Raw genomic sequence first — 21616 nt, 5'->3', positions numbered from 1 at the left:
TTTAAAACAAAATTATTAACAACTTTAAATGGATAAATTTAAAAAAAAAAATTTATCCTTCCTTTTTTTCTCCAGCTATTTTTGTAATGCGAAGCAGTTATTCAACAAAGTAAAGTTAGCAACAAAATAGCAGCAAACCAAAGGATTAACACCCGGACTCTCAACGGTTCAGCACTACTTTTCAGCTTAACTTGTAGAATTGTCAGTACAACGGCTACATCATTTCATAATTTCTTCGAATCTACTAACTCATTTATGCGAGTTCACTCAAAACGAATTCACTTGGTTAGTAAATTACAACTTTGATCAAAATGTTAGCTATTTTTGTGTGCAATTTTAAAAAGCGTGTGTTATACACCACAAACCTAAACATATAACTTTTTTATACTATTATTTCTTAAAAAGGGGAATAAAAAAAAATTTTCACTTTTAATGTATTTATGTAATCCAGCACAAATATATTAGCTGCTTTCTCGGCTGCGATCAGATATAATAATTCTCATAAAGCTCATTGTAGTAATTCTATCGATGTATTCTACAAGCAATTTTTTTTTTCCCCCTCTCATTTTTATGTTAACACTGTTATTAAATGTCAAACAGATGGCCCTATACACTATGTTGTATGTTTCAAAAAAACAGAAAATAATTAAATGTTAATTGTTTCTATTCTTAAGGAATAGGCTTTTTGCAGTAATCACACACCACGCGTAGAGGTGGTGCATTTGGCTGTAACAGTAACTAATGAGAAAAAAAAATCGTGCAAAGTTAATGCACGAAAAACGTGCGAAATGAAGGAACAAAAGGACAAATTGTTATACAAACCCAAATAACAATATTTGCACACTTTTTACACATGTTAAGCCAACCAGCAAGGGAGTAAATATGCATGCACATGTAGACTTCTACAAAGAACGCCAACAAAAAGGGATCTAATCGTTGAATAAGTTCTACTCATTTGTTTTAATTTCACTGCATATGTACAGTTGCTTCAATTATCTTGTAAGTGGGAGGGTACATTAATTTTTTTGTTTTATTCTATATGCATTCCTTTTCGCGCTAATTCTCATTATTTCTATTAAACTATGCGTTATTACAATTTATCATTTATTTATATCTAAAATGGGTTCTCAGGAGGGGTAAAAGTGTGGCCATATTTATACATGCACAAATGTATGACTTTTTTCCCTATTCTACAAAAGACCCCAAGCGGACGAAGAACAAGCGAAAGGTTCTACACAGTAGTATGTCGTCCCAAAAATTGTTAAGAACCACCTCTGCTAAGAACTGCTTCTGTTAAGAATTTCCCTTCGAGTAGTTATCAAAGAAGAAATAATCATTCCTTCCTATTCATATATGACTCTCATTGGTTTAACATTTGGGCAAAATTAGGGGAAAAAAAAGATGCGTTTTCTTTTTTTTAAATTTAATAGGCGATTTACTTAAAAACTAAAGAGCTAGAGTTTATAAGGCTGCGTTATGTATAAAAAGAGTGCAAGAAAAAAAAAGTTTATGGGAGCAAATTCGTGCATAATATACATCTGTAGTTTCATTAATACACATTTTAGATAAAAAAAAAAAAGTACTATAATTGAATGCTTTCTCCAAACCGTTGTCGTTTTTTTTTTTTACAAATATAAGCAATTCTTTTCTTTTCTTTTTTTCATGTAAGTACCCATTTCGGAGTTCAGTTGTTACATTAATTCTGATATCCGATTTTATCGATCCATTGACAGGTAAGGGGAAAAATGTAATACATTTACGCGGTGTGTATAGTACAATCTCACAATGTATAAATATAATTCAAGTGTACATGCGTATATATACATCCTCTTGCGTGTCAAAAATTACCTATTTGTCTGATTCTCCCCATTTTTGTTTAGGAATAAACCATGCACTGTAGCATCTGTAACAAAATGTTACGCTTCATATATTTTGTATCTTTTTAGTCTTTCAATTAATGTCTCCTTCCACGAATCCATCATTATAGTTGTTAAGAATCTCCACGAACCCATTTTATTATCTATATATTTTTGAAACTTATCTCTCTCGCAGGATCCCTTTTTAACTAATTCCTTAAACTCTAAATAATCATTGTGTTCCTTTTCCAGTAACTCCTTTGTCATGTAGTGAGAGATATCTTGCCATTCTCTTTTTTTAATGTCATTTGGTATGTTATATTCCTCCTGTAGTTGTCCACACGCTTTCCACAATTCCCCATTCATCCTTAAATATTTGTCTCTTCCTAAAGCCTGAATATAATGCCAGATTATAAACATGTCCTTTGGGCTTACAACCTTCCATAGTTTTGCAATCCTCGAATTTAATGCATTTTCTGTAATTTTCTCATTAATATCTTTCATCATACAAATTCTTGGAAATTCGTCATTATCGTACTCATTATAAAAGACATTCTTCTTTCGTTGTATATTTTCGTAATTACTGGCGTCAGTGCAATCCAAAATTTCTTTCATTTCTTCTTTGCTTATTTTTTTGTGCAAATTGTCGTCATGTTTTTTTTTCAACTCCGTTGTAGTCATTATTTTATTTTTTTCATTTTTCAAATGCCCCATTGGGTCTACACGGACTTTTTCTTTCTTATTTTTCTCCTTCTCATATTTTTCTTTCTGCGTGTTACTATTCGGGGCTTTGTCTTTCTGGGTTGTCTCTTCCGGCTCGACAAACTGCATTTTTTTTTTTACTGTAGGAATTTTATCCCCCTTTTTCATACAACTGGGTAACGGGTCGGGGCCTACTTGATTCATCTTTTCTTCCAATTTTTTGTAAAATTGTTCTTTGTACTTTCTCAAATGTTCACTATCTTCCTTTCTAAGGGCCTGTCTAGCTAAATTAGCACATTCTCTCAGTTCTTTTATTTGAGCTAATTTTCTTGAACATCCATTCATGCTTAATTCTAATTTTGAAAATGGTTTCCACTCTTCATTTTTGTAGTACATATTCTATAGGCACAATGAAAAAAATATCGTTTTTCAAATAAAGTTTTTTTTTTTTTTTTTTTGGTAGGACTAAAATTGGGCATAAAGAAACGTATCCACGGGGCATGTGCGCACGTGTGCGTATCTATACGCACCACGGGCTTATTTACGATCGAAAATGAACTCTTATCCTACTTGTAAAAAGAGATTCAAAAGGGTTAGAACAAACAAAATAAATATTCTAGACCTTGCAACCTTTGTGTAGATTCTACCTGTTATGATTTTATTTCCCTTCTCTAATGAACGGGTGCAACAATTTTTAAAATTGTTCTTATTCGCTACTAAGGAGGAACCACTTCCCGAACCACCATGGAAGCATCCACGACCACATAAGTCACCATCCATTTCTGTATATTACTAAACTCCTCAATTTTTAATTTTTTATTTTTTACTTATAGTTCGATTTAAAACATAAGATAAGAGAGCTCATACAAAGAGGCCAACGAGTTCGCAAAAAATCGAAATAAAAAAAAAACACACAACAAAAAATTATCTAATAATTATCATATTACAAAATTTGAAATTAAAAAAAAAAAAGTTCTACAAAAAATTCAGCACTAAAACTTTAAAACGTAAGGAATAAAAATCTTTTTACTTATTGTAATTGCTATATGTATAAATAAAAGCATACGACTAAACAAATAGGATAAATCTAATGAGTAAAAGGGATAGGGTGGGGTAGCACGTGATATATTTTTCTTTTTTTTTTATATCTCGTTTTTTTTTTATCTATCAAACATAAGCAACTATACAAGAAAAATCTTTAAGTTCTATTTTAACTATATTAATGATAACCGATGCACAGCAAACGATTTTTTGTACCTCAGCCACAATAATTCAGTGTCGTTTCAGCACTCACATTTTGATATAACTTTTTAACATATTTATTTAAAAATAGGGTCAGTGACAGGTGCCGCACAACGGCGCTTATTCAAAAATGAGTTATTTCGCTTTTTTTAAAAAGGGAGTGCCACCAAAACAGTGATTTATATATAATTGTATTTTTTCCTTATAGCGCAAAAAGGTAAAAAAAAAAAAAAAAAAAAATTATTCACTAAACTAACAACTCCAATTTAAACTCCACACAAATGTTTGCAAACCTCTTTCTAAAGGTTAATTTGTTTTTCTAAAAAGTGTTAATTTGTATGTAAAAAATCTAGAATAGTGTTACGTTTCTGCTACTTCTCTCTTGACTCTTGACTTTTTTTTTTTTTTTTTTTGTCATTACTTGTGCTATGTAAAATTCTACCATTTTTATGCTTATCACGTTTGGTGCTAAAAAAATAAAAAGAAGGAGCGAAATGCTTTGTTTATTTAATAACAGGTGTTACAAAATGTTATACAACATTTTTGGAGCACACTTGTTAAAAAAAAAAAAAAAAAAAACACACTTTAAATGACAGCTTAAGCGAAACAGCCGTGTAAAGTTAAAAGGGGAGGAATATGTATTGCATTAAAAATAATGATGCGTCAGCATGAAAGGATGCGTGAACAGTTACATAAACGGGCATAGTAATTCCATTTTTTACGTTGCACTATGCTGTGTCATACTATGCCGCTTTACACTATGTTGTGTTGTGCTATCTAGCCAGTGTTAAAGAGCTAAAATTTTCGAGTGCGAACAACTTCGATAGAGAAGAAAACCCTGAGGGCGTCGGTTTAATAATTTTTATCACTTATTATGCATCCTCCAATTGTCTGCAAGTACACATATATTTCGTGTGCCCATGTATGTGTGCCTACCTACACGCATGTAATGGAACGATGATAACCTTAAACCTAAGGAGCTTAAATAATTTCATTCCATCTTGTGTAAATTTCATTTAAGATAGATATCTATCTATACATATTATAACTGCATTGCCCTTTTTTTTTTTTCTTCATTTTTTTTTAATTAATTTTTTTTTTTGTTTACAACTTTTTGAAAGTACAAAAAAAAGAAAGTCGATGACAATTCTGTATAAATATTTTGCACTTGTAATATTTGTTCAGACAAATATTTTAGTTTCTTCTTTTTGATAAACAAGTCAAATGAATAAATTAAACAACATTGGTGATGTTTAAGCAGCAAAAAAACTATTATACACGACTGGTATACAATAGCTCAAACAAATAAAATGAGCAATTGGGAGTTGTGTGTGTGTGTGTATGCATGTATGTATTATATATGTATGTATTATATATGTATGTATTATGTATGTACGTATAAAAGGAACCTTTTATTCCACAGCGTGAAAATGAGGGAATAGGAGAACAAATGAGCGCGCAAAAAAGGCGCGAGTGTATAAACAAGTACGTACACATGTACACATACACACATACCCATGCACAAACATGCACACATTTGCAAATAGCTTGAAAAAAAAGGGAATCCCAAGTATGTGTTTTCCTTTAATTTTACAATTTACTCAAAAAATAAACCCGTTAAAATTATTAACAGGAAGCCATATGGACATTGAGGCTGGTGAAGAAGCAGATGCGCGAAAGGTGTACATGCACATGTATACCTATGCATATACATATGCATGTTCATGCACATATATTATGCATATACATATGCATGTTCATGCACATATATTATGCATTTCTATCATGTCAATGCGTCCCGTAGGCCAGGAGAAATACCCCCTTCTCACATTTTAAGGATGGTTAATTTAACAGCTTTACAAAAACATACTCTTCAGAAAATAGGTTTTCCCAAATGAATCCTATTAACAGCACATGCTCTTAATTTTAAAAATTGTCAAAGTAGGCAATTTTTTTAGATTCTCCTTAACTGCAGAGAATTCAACAAAAAAATGAGATACACCGGTTAGACATCATAATATACTCAGTTTGAATATCCTAACGGTTTTACTAAACATTTGATTAGCATAGTAGCCATAGCATCCTTATTCATCTTCATGGTTGCAGTTATACTCATCATTTTTTGTAAAATTATAGGCCAAATAAATCTACCAAAGGATCCCTTTATTTATGCACAAAATACTACGTAATCTTTATTTTTTACCTTATAACATCCTGGGAATAATATTTCCCTTATAGCTCAATTTCCCCCATTAATTAATCTACGCAAAAGGATCAAATCAGTTTTATCTATTTCCAGTAATTCTCTCAACAAAGTAGACGAAGCACATATCATTTATAATTCCGTTCATTCCATTCAACTGATTTTTTTTTTTTTTCTCCACTTGTGTGCATTCACACAATTTATATAAATCTTCTCTTATATTTGAAATTTCCTTTTTTTAAATCCCCTCCCCCATGAGCAAGCACATATGCAAAAGAACACATGCAGCTCTTTTAGCCCCTACCTTAGATATCATAAAAAAAAAAAAAAATTCGTTTTTATATAATTCACACTTCTCTTCATTTTTTGAAGATTCATATTTGTCTACAGGCATAAGTTAGCATAACAGTTTAAGATCCCACTCGTCGATGATCATTTCTGTAATGGAAGTTTCCCCTAATTATCCTTTTTTTTTTTAAATTCTAAGGCATCCTTCCACACATCTTACTTGTCCACCTACATACATGCGTACATATACATGTGAACGTGCACATGATTGCTTGTTCACCATTTCTTCATTCACTTAAGTTTTCCAAACTAATGCTCCTTTGAAGTACTTTATTTACAGTTTCTTTCTCTGTTTCGGGGCTTTTATTCGTAGTTTCTTCTGTACTTGCACTAGCTTCTTTCTGTTCTGTGCTTGGATCTACAGCTTTATTTCGATCCACAGTTGCCTTTGCTGCCAATTCAGAGTCCCTTGCCTTCATTTTTAATGTTTTTTTCTTTTTCTTTTTTCTCAAAAAGTTAAAAAACAAGGTTCGTCTTTTTTTTTTTTGCTTACAATGTCGCTTTCCTCGTTTCCCATATCTTCTTTTTCTTTTTCCTCAGTGTACCTTATTCGTTCATCTTTATAAAATAGTTTTTCACTTGATATAGGATCAGCAAATCTTACATTTCGCTTTTCTCTTTTTGCACTTGTCGCCGTTTTCAAGCAGCTGCGCATTACTTTCGCTTTACCACCGGATGTTGTCGCTTCTTCCCTGGACGTAGTCGAACCGCCGCTGCTTGCTGTGGAGTCTCCACTGGTTGTTGCAGCGCTGCTGGTTCCTGTCGAGTCGCCATTGATTGTTGTCGCGTCACTACTCGAGGCAGTCTCGTCACTACTCGAGGCAGTCGCGTCACTACTCGAGGCAGTCGCGTCACTACTCGAGGCAGTCGCGTCACTACTCGAGGCAGTCGCGTCACTACTCGAGGTAGTCGCATCATTACTCGAGGTAGTCGCATCACTAGTGGGGGCTACCGTATCAGTGATGGTGGTTGCTGCATCATCGCTAGTTTTTGCTGCATCACCGCTAGTTTTTGCTGCATCATCGCTAGTTTTTGCTGCATCACCGCTAGTTTTTGCTGCATCTCCTCTAGTTTTTACTGTGTCGGTGTTGCCTACCTTTACACCATCACCAATTTTTGCCGCACCACTGCTGGTGACCTTCACATTATCACTGGCTCCTGTCTCATGACCACTCCCTGTTGTCTCTTCTGTATTCTGGAGATGTTCCTCCTTTTTCAAGGAAGACGCAGACACCTTTTTCTTTTTCACTTTGTTAGTGGGAGCCTTCCTAGCACGAGAATTTTTTTCTTTCTCGGCTAATTTTCTTGAATATGCATAACTCAGTTGCAGTTTTCCATAAATGTTTCTCTCATCAGAAATGGACGTATTCTGCAAAAGTAATTAAAAAAAAAAAAAAAAAATTATTTGTGAAATAATGGTTCTTCAAAAAATGACCTTTTTAAAAAAAAAAAAAAAAAAAAAAAAAAACGAATATTGAAAGTTTGTTTATTTATTTTCATATTCTCATACTTGTACGAACAAATGTAGCAAGGTAACAACGAAAAAAACGAAAATTTTGGAGGTTATAAGATTCTTGAAACACTTTTTCATATCAATTTTACTTTGTTCTAACGAATGCATAAAGAAATATTTGTCATTTCTCTTTCCATAAGCCATGGCTTTTATTTCTGCTGTACTGAATAGGATCCTGTTCAGCAGCTCATCATTCATTTCATTCATCTCTTTGATATAAGATATTTTTATTGAAGAACTAAAAATTTGTATTCCTTTCTTTCACTACTTTGGGGTAAAAATGAAGAAATAGAATTCCTCATTTATACCTTTTAATGTCTTTCCAAAAAAAAAAAAAAACAAACAGAAGTGGGGCGGCTATTTTGTATATATATGCATACTTTACATAATTAGCAAGAACAATATAAGTATATATGCGGGGCTATATCAAAACATGGGGAAGCATGGTCAGAAAAAACCTTCTAATTTACTGTTTTTTCTGCCTAAGTTTATATACATATGAAGATTTCAGGACTTGTGTCAGTTCCGCAGAAACAAACTTATTGCTATATCACATTTTTTATAAACAACAATCTTTCGCAATATTTTGATTCATCCAAATCGATTTTTCTATTTAAACTATAAGACAGCATATATATAATATAAATATATAACTTTATACAAAAAAAAAAAAATATATAAATAAACTGCCTTACTATTTTTAACTTAAAAAATAACGTAAATAAATAGTTACAAAAAATATAAAAAAAATAAATTTATTTATGCTAAATAGTATTTTACTGATATATAAATACGCACTAAATTAATAAGTCAATGTCTTTTTTTTTCATAATAATTATTGTTTGCCATTCTTAAATTTTCATGGAAAATTTTAGATATCGCGGAATCTAAAAAAAATATGCTAAAAATTTTTTTTTTCTCCTCTATATTTTCTTGTATTTTTAGTTTTTTCCTGCCCCCCCCTTTTTTTTTTCAATCTACCGGGGTTTTGGTTGATTACCCCATATCTTTTAATTTTTTTTTATTTCCTTCCTCTCGGTATGATGTATAGTCCAGCTTGTTATAAAATTTTGTTTTATTTTATTTCGGGTAAATTTTCCTGCAATGCTGCGACAAGAAGCCCACTAATGCGTAATGAATAATATTATGCTATTTATGCATGTAGTGCAATAAGCATATTTACAGCGGTAATTTTTCGATCTTTAAAACCCTTTTCCTCATTTTAAATTGCTCGTATCTTTCTTTCCTTCTTGCCTTATTTCAAGGGAATGAAAAATATAAAATTTTTTATGAAATATATTTTTTAAAAACGCTTGTTATTTATGATCCCTTTTTATGTCTTTAACCTTGTAATTATAAAAGAAAGGGATATTAACGCAAAAAAAAAAAAAAAAAAATTTTCGACATAGCGTAGCGGTTTTTTTTTTAATAAATCAATTTTATGTCCTTTTTAATTCCCCCTTTAATGGGCGCTTATATATATTTTTTTTTAATTATTCTGCGTTCTGTGACCACTATAATTTCGTTTAAAGCCTCCAGCGATACGAAAAAAAAAAAAATTATAGGAACAAGCAAATGGATCAGTTGAATTAACGCACCTTGTAATAAGCAGATGTTTACATTATATATATAAATATTTTGGCATGTTCAACCATGCGAGATACATCGTTTTACGTATATAAAGGGTTTCATAAAACATGTACCCCGCATTTTCCGTAATCCTTTTTATTTTTCCATGTTGCTCCCCATTTCGGCTATCCTTCCTTACTCCTTCATAAGACAGTTGTTCCAGTTCGCATGACGCGTTGGTTCTCCTCTTGCTAGCCTTTTTCTCATTCAAGTAATGAGATGTTTGAAGTTCTTTATAATCATCTAATTTTATTTATCGATATATACTCGCATAGAGAGAGATATTAATATGTACGCGCGAGTGTCCATGAACTAGCCATACAAACAAGTGGCAATCTTCATAAAACGCACTGAACACCAGCGTGCCAAAAATGTATGTAATGCTAACCTTGGATTTTACATTCTACAATAACCGTACAATATCCACACAACGCGCATGTTTGTCCCATTTGCAACAACAAAAAAAAAAGAATAAAAGGTGCTCTCCAAAAGGGTTTTTCTGGGAATGTTACAATGGATAACATGCCTATAACGTGTAGTAAACAAGAAGAGCGTCCGTGCTAAGGAAGCGCATTTTTTGGCGATTCCTTTTATAAACTTAGTAATCGAGGTACATGTTTGTCTTTTCCCATGTATTACTAAAATGGTTCTACGTGCCCCAATACTTTTTTTAAAACAAGTTTCCAAAAAGGAGAGGTAACAAAATGTGTTCTCATCTGTTACAACTCGACTCGCGATTTGTCATTTTCCATTTACTATTTACTATCTACTATTTACTATTTGCCGTTCCCGCGTTTTGCATACTTTGTCGCGACTAGCACTATGCAATTTGTTACTGCTTCTTTCTTAAGGGCTACTCTTATTTAGTCTTACTGTGACGCCTCGCCGTTAACTGTTCGAGTTAACTCTCCCCATAAGACGCAACGATAAATTAAACAAATTCAAATCTTAGTAGTGTCCAATTTTGCTCAGACTTCTTTTACGCGAATTGTGGCAAATTATATCCCTTATTCACATCAAACACAACTTTGGGGAGGCACCATTTTTTTCTTTTTCTAAAATATAGCCATTAAAGAGGGGAAAAAAAAAACCTTAACACCCATTTTTTCTCTACAAAAGTGAGAAGCCGTCAACATAATGGATCAACCAATTACGATATCACAACAAAAATAAATAAAAAAGCGGAACAAGTTCTGACTCGACCGTGATTTTCTTCACATAGGAAAAAAAAAAAAAAAAACAACAGCTGTTTTTCATCTTTCCTGCTTTTCTCGTAACCCCTCGGATAAAATTACCATCCGTTCGTCGTTTATGCGTGCACATTTTTACAACACAATTAGCAAACACTTAGCCAAAATTTTCAAATGTTTAACGCTATTATGAAGAAAAAAGAAGGTTTTTCAACTTCTTTCACATTAAGAAAAATCTACCCCTCTTTAGGCGTCCCCTGGGCTCACTTCTTATTTTCGCGCAAAAAAAAGATATTTGATGGAGGCAAAAGAATATGCGCGTGCGTAGCATAGCTTATTCATAGTTTGTCTAAATATAAGCATATTCCCACATACATGGCGTGCACATGTATACAATTGTACGCTCAACATGTGGTGCACAGGCCCTGAGCTGAAAAACTATTTTAATTTTATAAAATACTTCCGCTACGTGAGCTAAAAAGTAAGTAATCAGTTTTAGTAGGTTGACAAAATGTAGAAGCAGTGTTTTTTTTTTTTTATATACACCTTACATACACATAGACAAAGGTATACACATATGTATATATAACATGTACACAAGCGTACATACGTAGTACATATTCATATGATGTTAGGGGAGTGTGTATGATGTTTAAGGCCATAAAGTGAATGTACATTTTTTGCATCCAAAATGTTCAAAAAAAACAAATAGTAAAAGAATAAATGAATAACTTCTAAAAATAGTACGATTGGCTTAACTACCAGAGGTATTTCTTCTCTCAAGGTTGCTACACTCATTTAGTGAATTGTAAAACTTATAAACACGTGGTACGCTTTCCTTTTGCGCTTCCTTTTGCGCTTCCTTTCGCGCTTCCTTTCGCGCTTCCTTTTGCACATCCACTTTTTCACAGTTCATATAACTTTTCAAAAATGGGAAAGCAGTTCATAAAGTTTGTATGTTATAGCTTTATAAAATCATATAGAAAAATAATACTGATTCGATTTGTCATCATTGTGAAACAAAAACATCGTTTTATTGTCACGCAAGATATGCTACACGGGAAAAGTCAATTTTTAAAATTCATTAATTATTTACTCTTTGTAAAAAATTGTAAGCATCTTTTATTAAAGATAGGGTATATAACAATAAGTAGGTTCTTTGGGTTCCAATGAACATCATCAGGAGAGGGGGGATGGCAGGTAAAACATATGGAGCTACATTACTTACATCACGAATTATATTTTTTATAATGGATTTTTCTTCTTCTTCTTCTCCACATTCACCAGTATCGCAACAGGAGCCGTTACCACACATCATGTTTTGTCTGTCATTCATAAATTTTAAAAATTGTAACATTTGTTCTGGGCTGTCAAATGGCAATCTTCTATCTGCACTTGAACCTGGTACAATTCCTAATCTTCTTTGCATAGCTGGTGGTGGTGGTGGTAACATTCTTAATAATTGTATAAGTTCCTGTTCAGACATTTTTGGTGGACCTTGACTATGGTGATTATGCCTTGGTCCTGGGACACGTGCAGGTCTATCGTCTGACATTGCCCTATACCTTTCTTCGACCTTTTGCTTATAAGATTCTTCTGCCATTTTTCTGTAGATTTTTTTGTCATCATCTTCATCTTCCACCTCTTCAATATGTGCGGAGCTGCTACTTCCTTTGGAAGAGCTTCCTGTTTTTATTGCTTGTTTCGAAGTGGATTCCTTTCTTATCAATTCTCCCAAGCTTCTATTAGCCCCCAAGTCCAAGGCTCCTTCTTGCATTATCTTTTCACATTCAAAAGTATTTCCGAAGGTATTCTACAAAGAAGCGAGGATTCATAATTTTAACATTAGTTTCTGCTTATATTTATAAAGAAACGATCAAAGCATTTTTTTTTTTTTTTTTTTGCTCTCTTTTTAACTGCACTTACCTCATTGAAACACTGCAACACCAAAACTAAAATACCAAACATTGAAAGTTTGAGATAGAATGGAAACTTATTGCCATTGTTAGCTTTGTGGCTTGCCCAGGTGCTCTTACCGGATGAACTAGAATCTTTGGCTGCTACAACGTTTTCAGTGTTTCTTCCTTCATTTTGGGCGAAGTAGGAGATATGACTTGAATTAGTGTTAACCATCTTGTTTAGTAGGTATATTCTTAATTTTGAAATAAAAAAAAAAGAAACAGAACAGGGTTGTTTTTTATGTAGTAAAGAATATAATGTGGAAATAAATTGCCTAGAAATAAAAAACTATTAAAAAAGTTTTTTTCTATTAAATTATCATAACTAAAATGTTTGATAATATTACGTTTTTTATTTAGCTCCAAAATGAATAAATCAATTCAGTAAAACGTAAAAATTGTTTATAAAAAAAAAAATAATAATTATTATTAAAAATTTTTTTAAAATATTTAATTCATTTAACGGTTATTTCGCAATGACGTTTATTGGAAAAATTAATTTGTTTTTTCAGACACAAAAAAAACTACAAGAATACTAAAAAGTAATTTTTTCAATTAAATTTTTTCTATAATATTTAAAAAAAAAAGAGAGAAAAAACATAAAATAAAAAATAAATATTATCACGAAATGTTTTTTTTCGGCATAAAAATATATTTTTTGTCGCTCAATTATTATTTTTTCGATAATATTAAATTAAAGCATTAATTTTATTTATTCGCTATAAATGATATTCTTATAAATAAAATGCAGAAACGACGTTTCTTTTTAAAATTAATGGGATGGAATGGCATGCTATGCTAATTATTTCCTGTTATTCTAGAGGTTACGGAATAAGGAATTAGCTTAATATCTATCATTTGTTATAATTTATTTTTATTTAATCTATTTGTTATTATTTTTTTTTATTATTTATCTATTTGTTATTATTTATTGCATTTATTTATTGCTATTATTTATGGTTATTATTTATTACTATTATTTGCGGTTATTATTTATTGCTATTATTTATGGTTATTATTTATTGCTATTATTTATGGTTATATTGTTTATTGCTATTATTTATTGCTGTTATTTATTTCTTTTTTCAATTTTATCCTGTTAAAAAAGAAGTGCCTCGAGAAAAATGAATAAATTAAACAAAAATATTTTATCCTTATCGCGACATATAAATTTAATCAGAAATTGTAGATCACATATATAGATGTATTATGCATATATATATTTATGCATTATATGATGTAATAAAAGAAAATACATCAATGATATATATATATACATACATACATATATACTTATTAAATAAAAGGTCATTGTCGTTTCAACTCCAAAACCCCAGTGACGATTTCAAGGGAGGAGGTGCCCTATTTCGATCACGCTTATTCTATCGTTCTTCAATTTTTCAACAAAAAAAAAATATGCGTCACTTTGCATAATCTGCATATTTAGGTCGTGCCGTCGTATATTCTATAACTCTGATCCCTTTTTTTTTTTTTTTTTTTTTTATGGTAAAAATTTAATAAATAAATTAAAAAGCATACCATACAACTACGGTATTCAAAGGATAATAATTTTACTACATGCTTGTTTAAAAATTATAAATTAGAGGAGCGCTTAAAAAGAAGAGTCGTGTCACTCGTCCATCATTCTCTTTATAAAGTATAAAATAAAAAACCTTTCAAAATTAGCAATTTTTCGCCCTGTAGAAAAGGTACTTGTAGCAAGCCCGTATATTCGTCTGAATTTGCCTAAGTTCGCCTAAATTTGCCTAAATTCGCCTAAATTTGCGCAACCTGGGCTCAAATTGGTAGTTCTCCTTCCTACATGCAAAGAATTTAATTTTCTTTATTTGGCACCATAGCGTTAATGTTCTTATTATTGTTTTATTATTTGCTGTTATAAAATGTAGTATGTAAAATGCCTTTAATTTGATGCAAAAATCAAATGAGCAAAAAATTAAAAAGTCATGCTAAAGCGATAAATCTATATATAGTAGAATGAAGTGACCAATGATCCTTAAAAAACGACAGAAAGGGGGAAAAAATTAAGGAAAAATTGTAAAAAAAAAAAACAATAAATTTATTATATACTCTAAGAAAAAAAATTATACCATTCAGAGACTACTTTGTTAGGAGTATCGCGCCGCAAAGCAAAACTTCGTTCACTTTCGAACCATGGGAACTGTTAAAAATGGCTCGCAAAAGGGTAAACGGAAAGGCTTACGTGATTATACGAAAGGAAAAATATAGCAGTTTTATGAATCGCATAGCGTACATAATATATATGGCCTATATGGCCATTAAAATGTCTTTATTCCTAACATGTAAAAAGAAGCCACGCTCCCCCTATAGATAATCCTTTCTAGCAAACGCATATACATATGTATACATACATATATACATATATATATCCACATTTTTGTTGGATAAAAATATTTTTTGGTTCTTTAAAGATAGCGCTTCTTAATTTATTCCGGCAGTCACTGCTTCAAGAGCGATATGATCTATAATTGTTACTTTGCTTTGGCCATTACTGCGACTTTTTGCTAGAATAAATCGCCCTTCCCACACTTCGGCCTTTATGGCCTGCCTGTAGTCGTCGCATCGTCAAACATAGTGCAAAAATGTACGAACGTGTACCTGAATTATCGTGATGACTGCGCTAATCCGCATTGCTATAAGGTACATACTTATAAGGAAAATCGAATTTTGCCCCTTTCAAAGTATACTCAAAACTTTCACCACATTCGTATTATACAGTCTTATATTTGTCTGTCGAGTTCTTTCCTATTGGTGGAGATGCCTCTCCCATGCGTTCAACTGAAATGCTCACTAATTTTTTGCCTCAGCGTTTTTACCTGCACACGTATGAATAAATAATGGCAGGACTGAATTTAATTAACAGGTCAACTAATCAAAGGACCAGTCCACCAACTCGTCAACCAAACGCACAATCCAATTAATTATATTATCACTGAAAGCAATTTATCCATAAAAAAGGGCCCACACATGGATATAAAGCTTGGAAACACAGAATCTCCTCCTCTTAAACATATTTAAACTTTCAGTCATGTCGGTTTCGCACGTTACCGCGGAGTACGTACGCTCTACGCACAATGCACAGACACGCATGTGTGCCTATTTATTTATTTATTTATTTATTCCGTTTTCACTCCTATAGCTAAGGCGCTATGTGGATAGCTTAGTAAAAAATTATGTTAACAAATTTCTCTGGGAGAAGTTAGCTTTTATGATTAGATCATAATCATTAAAAAATTAGTACCCGAATTACATACTATTCTCTGAATTATAAAAAATAAAATATTATTCTTCGAAATAGTTTCATAAGCAGCTCCGTAACGTTATAATGCGCTTTACGCCCCTATTGTGTAACATTACATTTATCTTTACTATTACGATGTAACTCTGTTTTGTGTCACAAATGTGTCAACTCACGATCCTGTCCGAACGACCGAACGACCGAACGACCGAACGCTCTCTCCTTCCATGCAAATGAAGGGATGCGAAAATGTCCACGCCGCCCACGCTATATGTACAGTAAATTGGATAACCAAATGTGCATTGATCCACTTCATCACACCATGATTAAAAAAAAGTAACAGCGTTGACAAAATACAATTTTTAAAAAAATTGTAATGATCTGCGATAGTTAGAGAAAAAAGATGATCAAAAGATGCAACACAGTTCCAGCGAACTTTGCTCGTCTTAATTGTTTTGCAAAATATACCAAGCACAAAATTATAATTGTTCTGGTTTATTATAAATACTGGTACTATTTGTTAAAATAGATACAGCGCTTTAGTTGTTTCGCACTTATATAGGAATAGCGAGCGTGACAAAATGGTGATGCCCCTTTCTTGGATGCCTTAAGCGAAATGTCGAAAAAAAGACCGCGCGGAAGTGCGCCGATTTAATTCTTCCAATATTTCCCAAAATGGAACACGAAAAAAAAAAAAATAAATATATAATATCTTGCCTTATCTTACCTTACCTTAACTTACCTTATCATGTCACATCGCAAAGGGGCTTATTTCCCATTTAACATAAATATACATGTAAATTTTTAAACATTACATCAAAGGTTAATTTGCGCAAACGCGCGAGTAACATAACATTATTGTTATCTTTCATTTTTTTAACTGTGTGCTTTCCTCTCCAGGCTGCTACGTCATCAGATATGCTTTAAGAAAATGTTCAAGTGTACCCACACATATATATTGGATGCATTCCTAACATTAAAAAAAAAAGTCCCCCACTTTTTTTTTAAGCTATATTTGCCCACCCAGTTAGCTTAAATAAATCGTAGACAAGTGAACAAAATAACGTTCGCCCATATGTTCCTTTGCAATTTATTCTATTTTACATAAATGTATACACGTATTGCTTTATTTGAAGCCGCGGCAAGTCTTAAAAATGTTCTATTTTAAAAAGTGCTTTCCTTTTGTTCGCCTGTTTTCCTATTCGCATCCACCATATTGTACCAACAAATTTTGTGGAATAACAAAAAAGGAAAAAAAAAAAAAGGAGCAGAAGTGGCTTCTATCCTTTTTTAGTAACAATTCGTTCCTCCCTTTTTTAACAATACAATCAGAATCCACACAAAAAATTACATTGTTTCCTTGTGTGCTGTCCATATTGTGGCCTTTGTTTGGAGATTTTTTTTCATTGCAGATACGGTACATAACAAATATATATACATAAACAACAGCTACATGTAATATGTTTAAGGCTTCCTACAAATTCGAACTTGGAGAACCCCTGTCATTTTAGCTGTCCTCGCCCCCTTTTTTTTTGTTTACAATTTATTTGTAAGCTAAAAATACAGTTTAAAAATATACACATGGAGAGCAAATTAACCGTAGATGGGTTATTTTCTCATAAGAGTTGAAAAAGTACAAAAAAAATAAATAATTCAAAATTTTAAAACCATTTGTATGTATATAGCTTACCCAATTTAAGGCGAATTGAACAATTGCTATCGTCCCACGGAGGCACAGAAAATATATAATTTAATTTATTCCATTTAAAAAAGTTAACGCTTTAAAGATCAACCCGTCATTTCCAAAAAGTATATGTATTTTTTTCCTTTTCTTATTTTTTACAACTTTTATTTTTCATTTTAATAAAACATTTCATCTGACATGGTAGATATATATTTTTTTCAAATTATGTTGTAAAAGAGGAAGATCCTTAAATGTAAAGATTATTAAAGAACAAGTGTTGCATTGCTACCTACACAGTCAAACTATGTTCCATATATACATACATATTACGCATGTATGGCTAGCCTCACAAGTCTATCCGTCCTATATTTTCTAATTTTTACATAATTAAATAAGAAGAAATATATATATTTATTTTTAATTCTTGGCACTCACAAAATGGATCTTCCTTTTTTTACAATATTTTGAATTTACCTCAAAATGTTCAAACAAAATTAGCGAAAAAAAAACCTTTCCTTTCTCTTTCTCTCTCTCTCTTTCTTTTTTTTTTTCATAACTTCATACATCTGCAATGTTTCAATTTTTTCGTAAAGCTAAGAAGAAAAGTGTAAATGTAGTACATTTAATTATTACCATTTTTATTCTTCTGTTTGACACGTCCCTCTACTATTTCAGTTCGAAGTAAAAATTTTGTGTACCCGCCGTTTATGTTTACGTGTATGCAAACAGGCAGTATATGTTCATAGTTCTGTCTGCATATACATGCGCGTCTTTCCACTAATATACGTACAAAAGTGGACAAAGAGACCATCTACTTGGTACTCTCCCGCTTTTCCTTTTGCAATATCAACGGATACACGAAATTGCATGCATCTCTAATGACATTAATAAAATATTTATGTTTTGATGAGCAGACAATGCTTCAAATCAAGAATTAGTAGCCAATGTATACGTCCACATCCTCGCACTACACCCTATTGAAGGATAATAGCGATAAAAGATGACATAATAAAATGGAAGAAACCATTTACCATAACTATAAAAGCGGAATCGTCTAATGAGGCAAATAATAAACGGGTAAAAGGAGGAAAAAAAAAGATAGATAAGGAAAAAAAAATGCGCAAACCACAGAGCAGCTAACCCTTTTGTGCATAAAAACATCTTGAGTGTGGAAAAAATCCATTAAAGAAATGGAAAACACGTATAAAAAGAATATCAAAAATATGGACGCCAAATGGAGTTCCAATATATGGAATAGCGTTTGGGCTGTATATTTAGAAAATGTACATAACTTCATTGGCTCCAAATTGAATATGTCGGATTTTCCCCTCAGGGATAAAGAAAAGATTATAGAGACTTGAATCAACTGTACCAAAACAGATTTTAACGTTTTTTTAAATCAAGTCCAAGCAAGATGGAATAACAACATCAAAAGTTATCGTAAAAAATTTTGAGAAGCAAATTATAAAGTTAAGGGGACCATGTTCAGTATCTACATTGCCCATGGGTGGCCCGTACTTTTGTACACTGATTAAGTGCCATCCATGCATACAATTTATAATACATTTTTTAAATTAAACTATTTTAAAAAAAAAAATGACACACTTAAAATTACGCTTACCTTTGAAAAATGATAACCCCTTAACGAATATTCACCCTCCATGAGGCTGACAAACATGTTCAATTTTCGCCAAAAAGTTTTTGGGCAATACGTTCCTATTTCCTTATACGTACATTTGTTGTGCACAAGTTTGATAACTTTTGATGACCAGTACACACGTGTTGTTATCCTCGACTTTGATTGCTCAGAGGGGGGGGAGGAACATTTCGTTTGTGGCAAAAGAACCGATGCTCTCATTTCCACAGGAGCGACATTAAACATCTATGCGCAGGAGCTTAGTGAAAAGGTCACTCCTGTAAACCGGTGCCTATTTGCATATATTATGCAAAAAACTGTGACATTTTTTTCTAATATAATATATTCTATGTAATTTTTTCCCTAACTCGATGACTCACTGGCTCATTAATCCATTTTCCGTCTTGTGCTTCTAACAAGAACGATTTTGCTGATTGTAAAGATTACCCTAAAATAAACCTGAACGGGTTCCACACCAACCCACTGGTGCACGATTTTAGTGGCGCTCCCCCCCTTTTTCTCATTTTCTTTCTTTCATGACTGCTTTTCCCATTTTCCTTCTTTTCAACGCAGCGCCTCGCAACAAATGTGTTAAAAACCTTTTTACGCAAAAACCTCTTTTTATTAAAATTTTTCATAACAGTTGTCAGAGGAAAAAAAAAAAAGGTAACGTTTCAAATTACTACGTTTACTACATATTTTACAAACACAGTTCAATATTGACACAATTAAAAATGATGGGGAAAAAAAAAATAAATAAATAAACAGACAGATAGGGAAATAAATAAATAAATAATACTTACACAAAATCGCTCTATAATTTGAAACATTAAGAAAAAAAAACTACAAATTCATAGTTTTATAATGCGCAATAACAAACATAACATGAAAAATTTTAAAAGAAATATGTCCATAAATATACGACAAATAAATTTCTTGAATACGGGAGGGAATTGGGGTTCCCTTTTTTTTTCTCTTTGATCCAATTTTCCACTTATATATTTTTTTTCATTTTCTTTCCGTTTTTGCCAAAAGGGGAAAAGTATTCACATAACATATATGTTATGTTGCACATCTGTACTTACGCAACGTGCGATGCATGCATATATACATGGAATATCCTTCAACTTCAAGCATCTTACACATAATTAAATTTGTCGCTGCATTTTATGTATAACCTTTGAAGGTATTATGTATGTACATATATATGCATGACATAACACCACGTCATCCTAAGGCGACCTTTTTTTCTCAATTCTTAAATCATTAGAAATATTTCGGAACGGTAAAAATTAACTTTTCCCTCGGCCGTCTTATATCATCTCTGTTCCTCCTATTTAATATATGTTATATTTCTTTATATTTGTTTAAGCGAAGAAACCGTTAAATTTGAATTTTTTCCAGAAACTCAAACCTTTAGCAGGTGGGGGTTGGGGTTTCGCTGGTTCTTTTAAGACAATTGATCCTTCAATATGGGCTAAACATTCGTCCTTTGTCTTAAGGGTGACTTCTTTCCATGAATTTCTAACGTCTTTTAAGATCTCTTTGAATTCATGTTTACTCAAATTTTCTTTTGCAACGAAGGTATAAAACACATCATTAATATGTTCGTGTTGTTTTGTAAAGTTATTATCAACTATCTCTTCACATTTTTTCCATCTCTTGTTAAATTTTTGGGGAGTTTCACTACCTTCTTTTTGTTTTAAATCTAAAAATTTTTGTAGCAAATATTTTTTAACAGCAAGATATTTATGTCTTTCATTTCTGTATGATTGCCAGTAGAGAGAGAGTAATTGCCATTTTTCAGGTACTTCATTCATTTCTTCTAATTTCGTATTTATATCATGATTTCTCAATCTTTCATCAAAACAAGTCATTTCGTAGTAGAAAGTACTAGTTTTATGGGTTCCGTATTTTTCTAATGTTTTAAATTCTCCAAATAATAATTCTTCCATTTCATCTGGATCATCTATATGTTCTTCTCTATCATATCTTAATGATCTTTCGATATTTTTTGGTTCATCTTCTGCATATTTTTTTACGATTTTGCCCATTCTACATAACTTTTTCTGCTTTTTCTTCTCCTTTTTTTTTCCTTCTTTACTTTCCTTATACTTTTGTTTTTCAAGTTCTTCTTCCATCTTAGCTTTTTCTTTTTTTTCCTTTTCTTTCTTATCATCATTATCTATCTCGTCATATAATTCTTGCAATTTGCTGAAATAAGTTTGATCATCCATGAGACCACTTCCAACGTAAACTTTTTTCTCCTCTACATGTTCAGCTGGTTCTTCAGCACCTTCTTCGGTAGCTTCTTCAGCACCTTCTTCGGTGGCTTCTTCAGTAGCTTTCTCGGTGGCTTCCTCAGTGGCTCCTTCAGC

At 32.0% G+C, this 21616-nt stretch overlaps 5 protein-coding genes across 5 annotated transcripts in view; 1 reads left to right on the top strand and 4 right to left on the bottom strand.

The window, feature by feature from the left end:
- Positions 1 to 1916: 1916 nt before the first annotated feature.
- On the bottom strand, positions 1917 to 3338 carry PCYB_042820 (phist protein; the record flags this gene model as incomplete). The annotated part of the gene is made up of 2 exons (XM_004225431.1): positions 1917 to 2957; positions 3129 to 3338. 2 exons carry the CDS (start codon positions 3336 to 3338, stop codon positions 1917 to 1919), a joined length of 1251 nt encoding a protein of 416 aa, XP_004225479.1.
- Positions 3339 to 6799: 3461 nt separating this feature from the next.
- On the bottom strand, positions 6800 to 8071 carry PCYB_042810 (hypothetical protein; the record flags this gene model as incomplete). Its single annotated transcript, XM_004225430.1, has 2 exons — positions 6800 to 7720; positions 7862 to 8071. 2 exons carry the CDS (start codon positions 8069 to 8071, stop codon positions 6800 to 6802), a joined length of 1131 nt encoding a protein of 376 aa, XP_004225478.1.
- Positions 8072 to 11767: 3696 nt separating this feature from the next.
- On the bottom strand, positions 11768 to 12816 carry PCYB_042800 (hypothetical protein; the record flags this gene model as incomplete). Its single annotated transcript, XM_004225429.1, has 2 exons — positions 11768 to 12496; positions 12610 to 12816. The coding sequence occupies 2 exons, from the start codon at positions 12814 to 12816 to the stop codon at positions 11768 to 11770; spliced, it is 936 nt and encodes a 311-aa protein (XP_004225477.1).
- Positions 12817 to 18769: 5953 nt separating this feature from the next.
- Positions 18770 to 18961, top strand: PCYB_042790 (hypothetical protein; the record flags this gene model as incomplete). Its single annotated transcript, XM_004225428.1, has 1 exon — positions 18770 to 18961. A coding segment is annotated over exon 1 (168 nt), but the record flags the coding sequence as incomplete, so codon positions are not given.
- A 1644-nt stretch (positions 18962 to 20605) lies between these two features.
- The window catches only part of PCYB_042780 (hypothetical protein), a gene marked incomplete at both ends in the record, with an annotated part of 3270 nt that continues 2259 nt past the window's right edge, over positions 20606 to 21616 (bottom strand). The window contains one exon of the mRNA XM_004225427.1: positions 20606 to 21507. Coding sequence (XP_004225475.1) covers positions 20606 to 21507 — 902 coding nt within the window. The remainder of the gene's footprint in view (positions 21508 to 21616) is intronic.

The sequence above is a fragment of the Plasmodium cynomolgi genome, chromosome 4 (genome assembly GCF_000321355.1).
Source record: "Plasmodium cynomolgi strain B DNA, chromosome 4, whole genome shotgun sequence".
Classification (NCBI taxonomy): domain Eukaryota; phylum Apicomplexa; class Aconoidasida; order Haemosporida; family Plasmodiidae; genus Plasmodium; species Plasmodium cynomolgi.
Note: the sequence above shows the minus strand (reverse complement) of the source record. Positions and strands in the feature narration are given on the sequence as shown.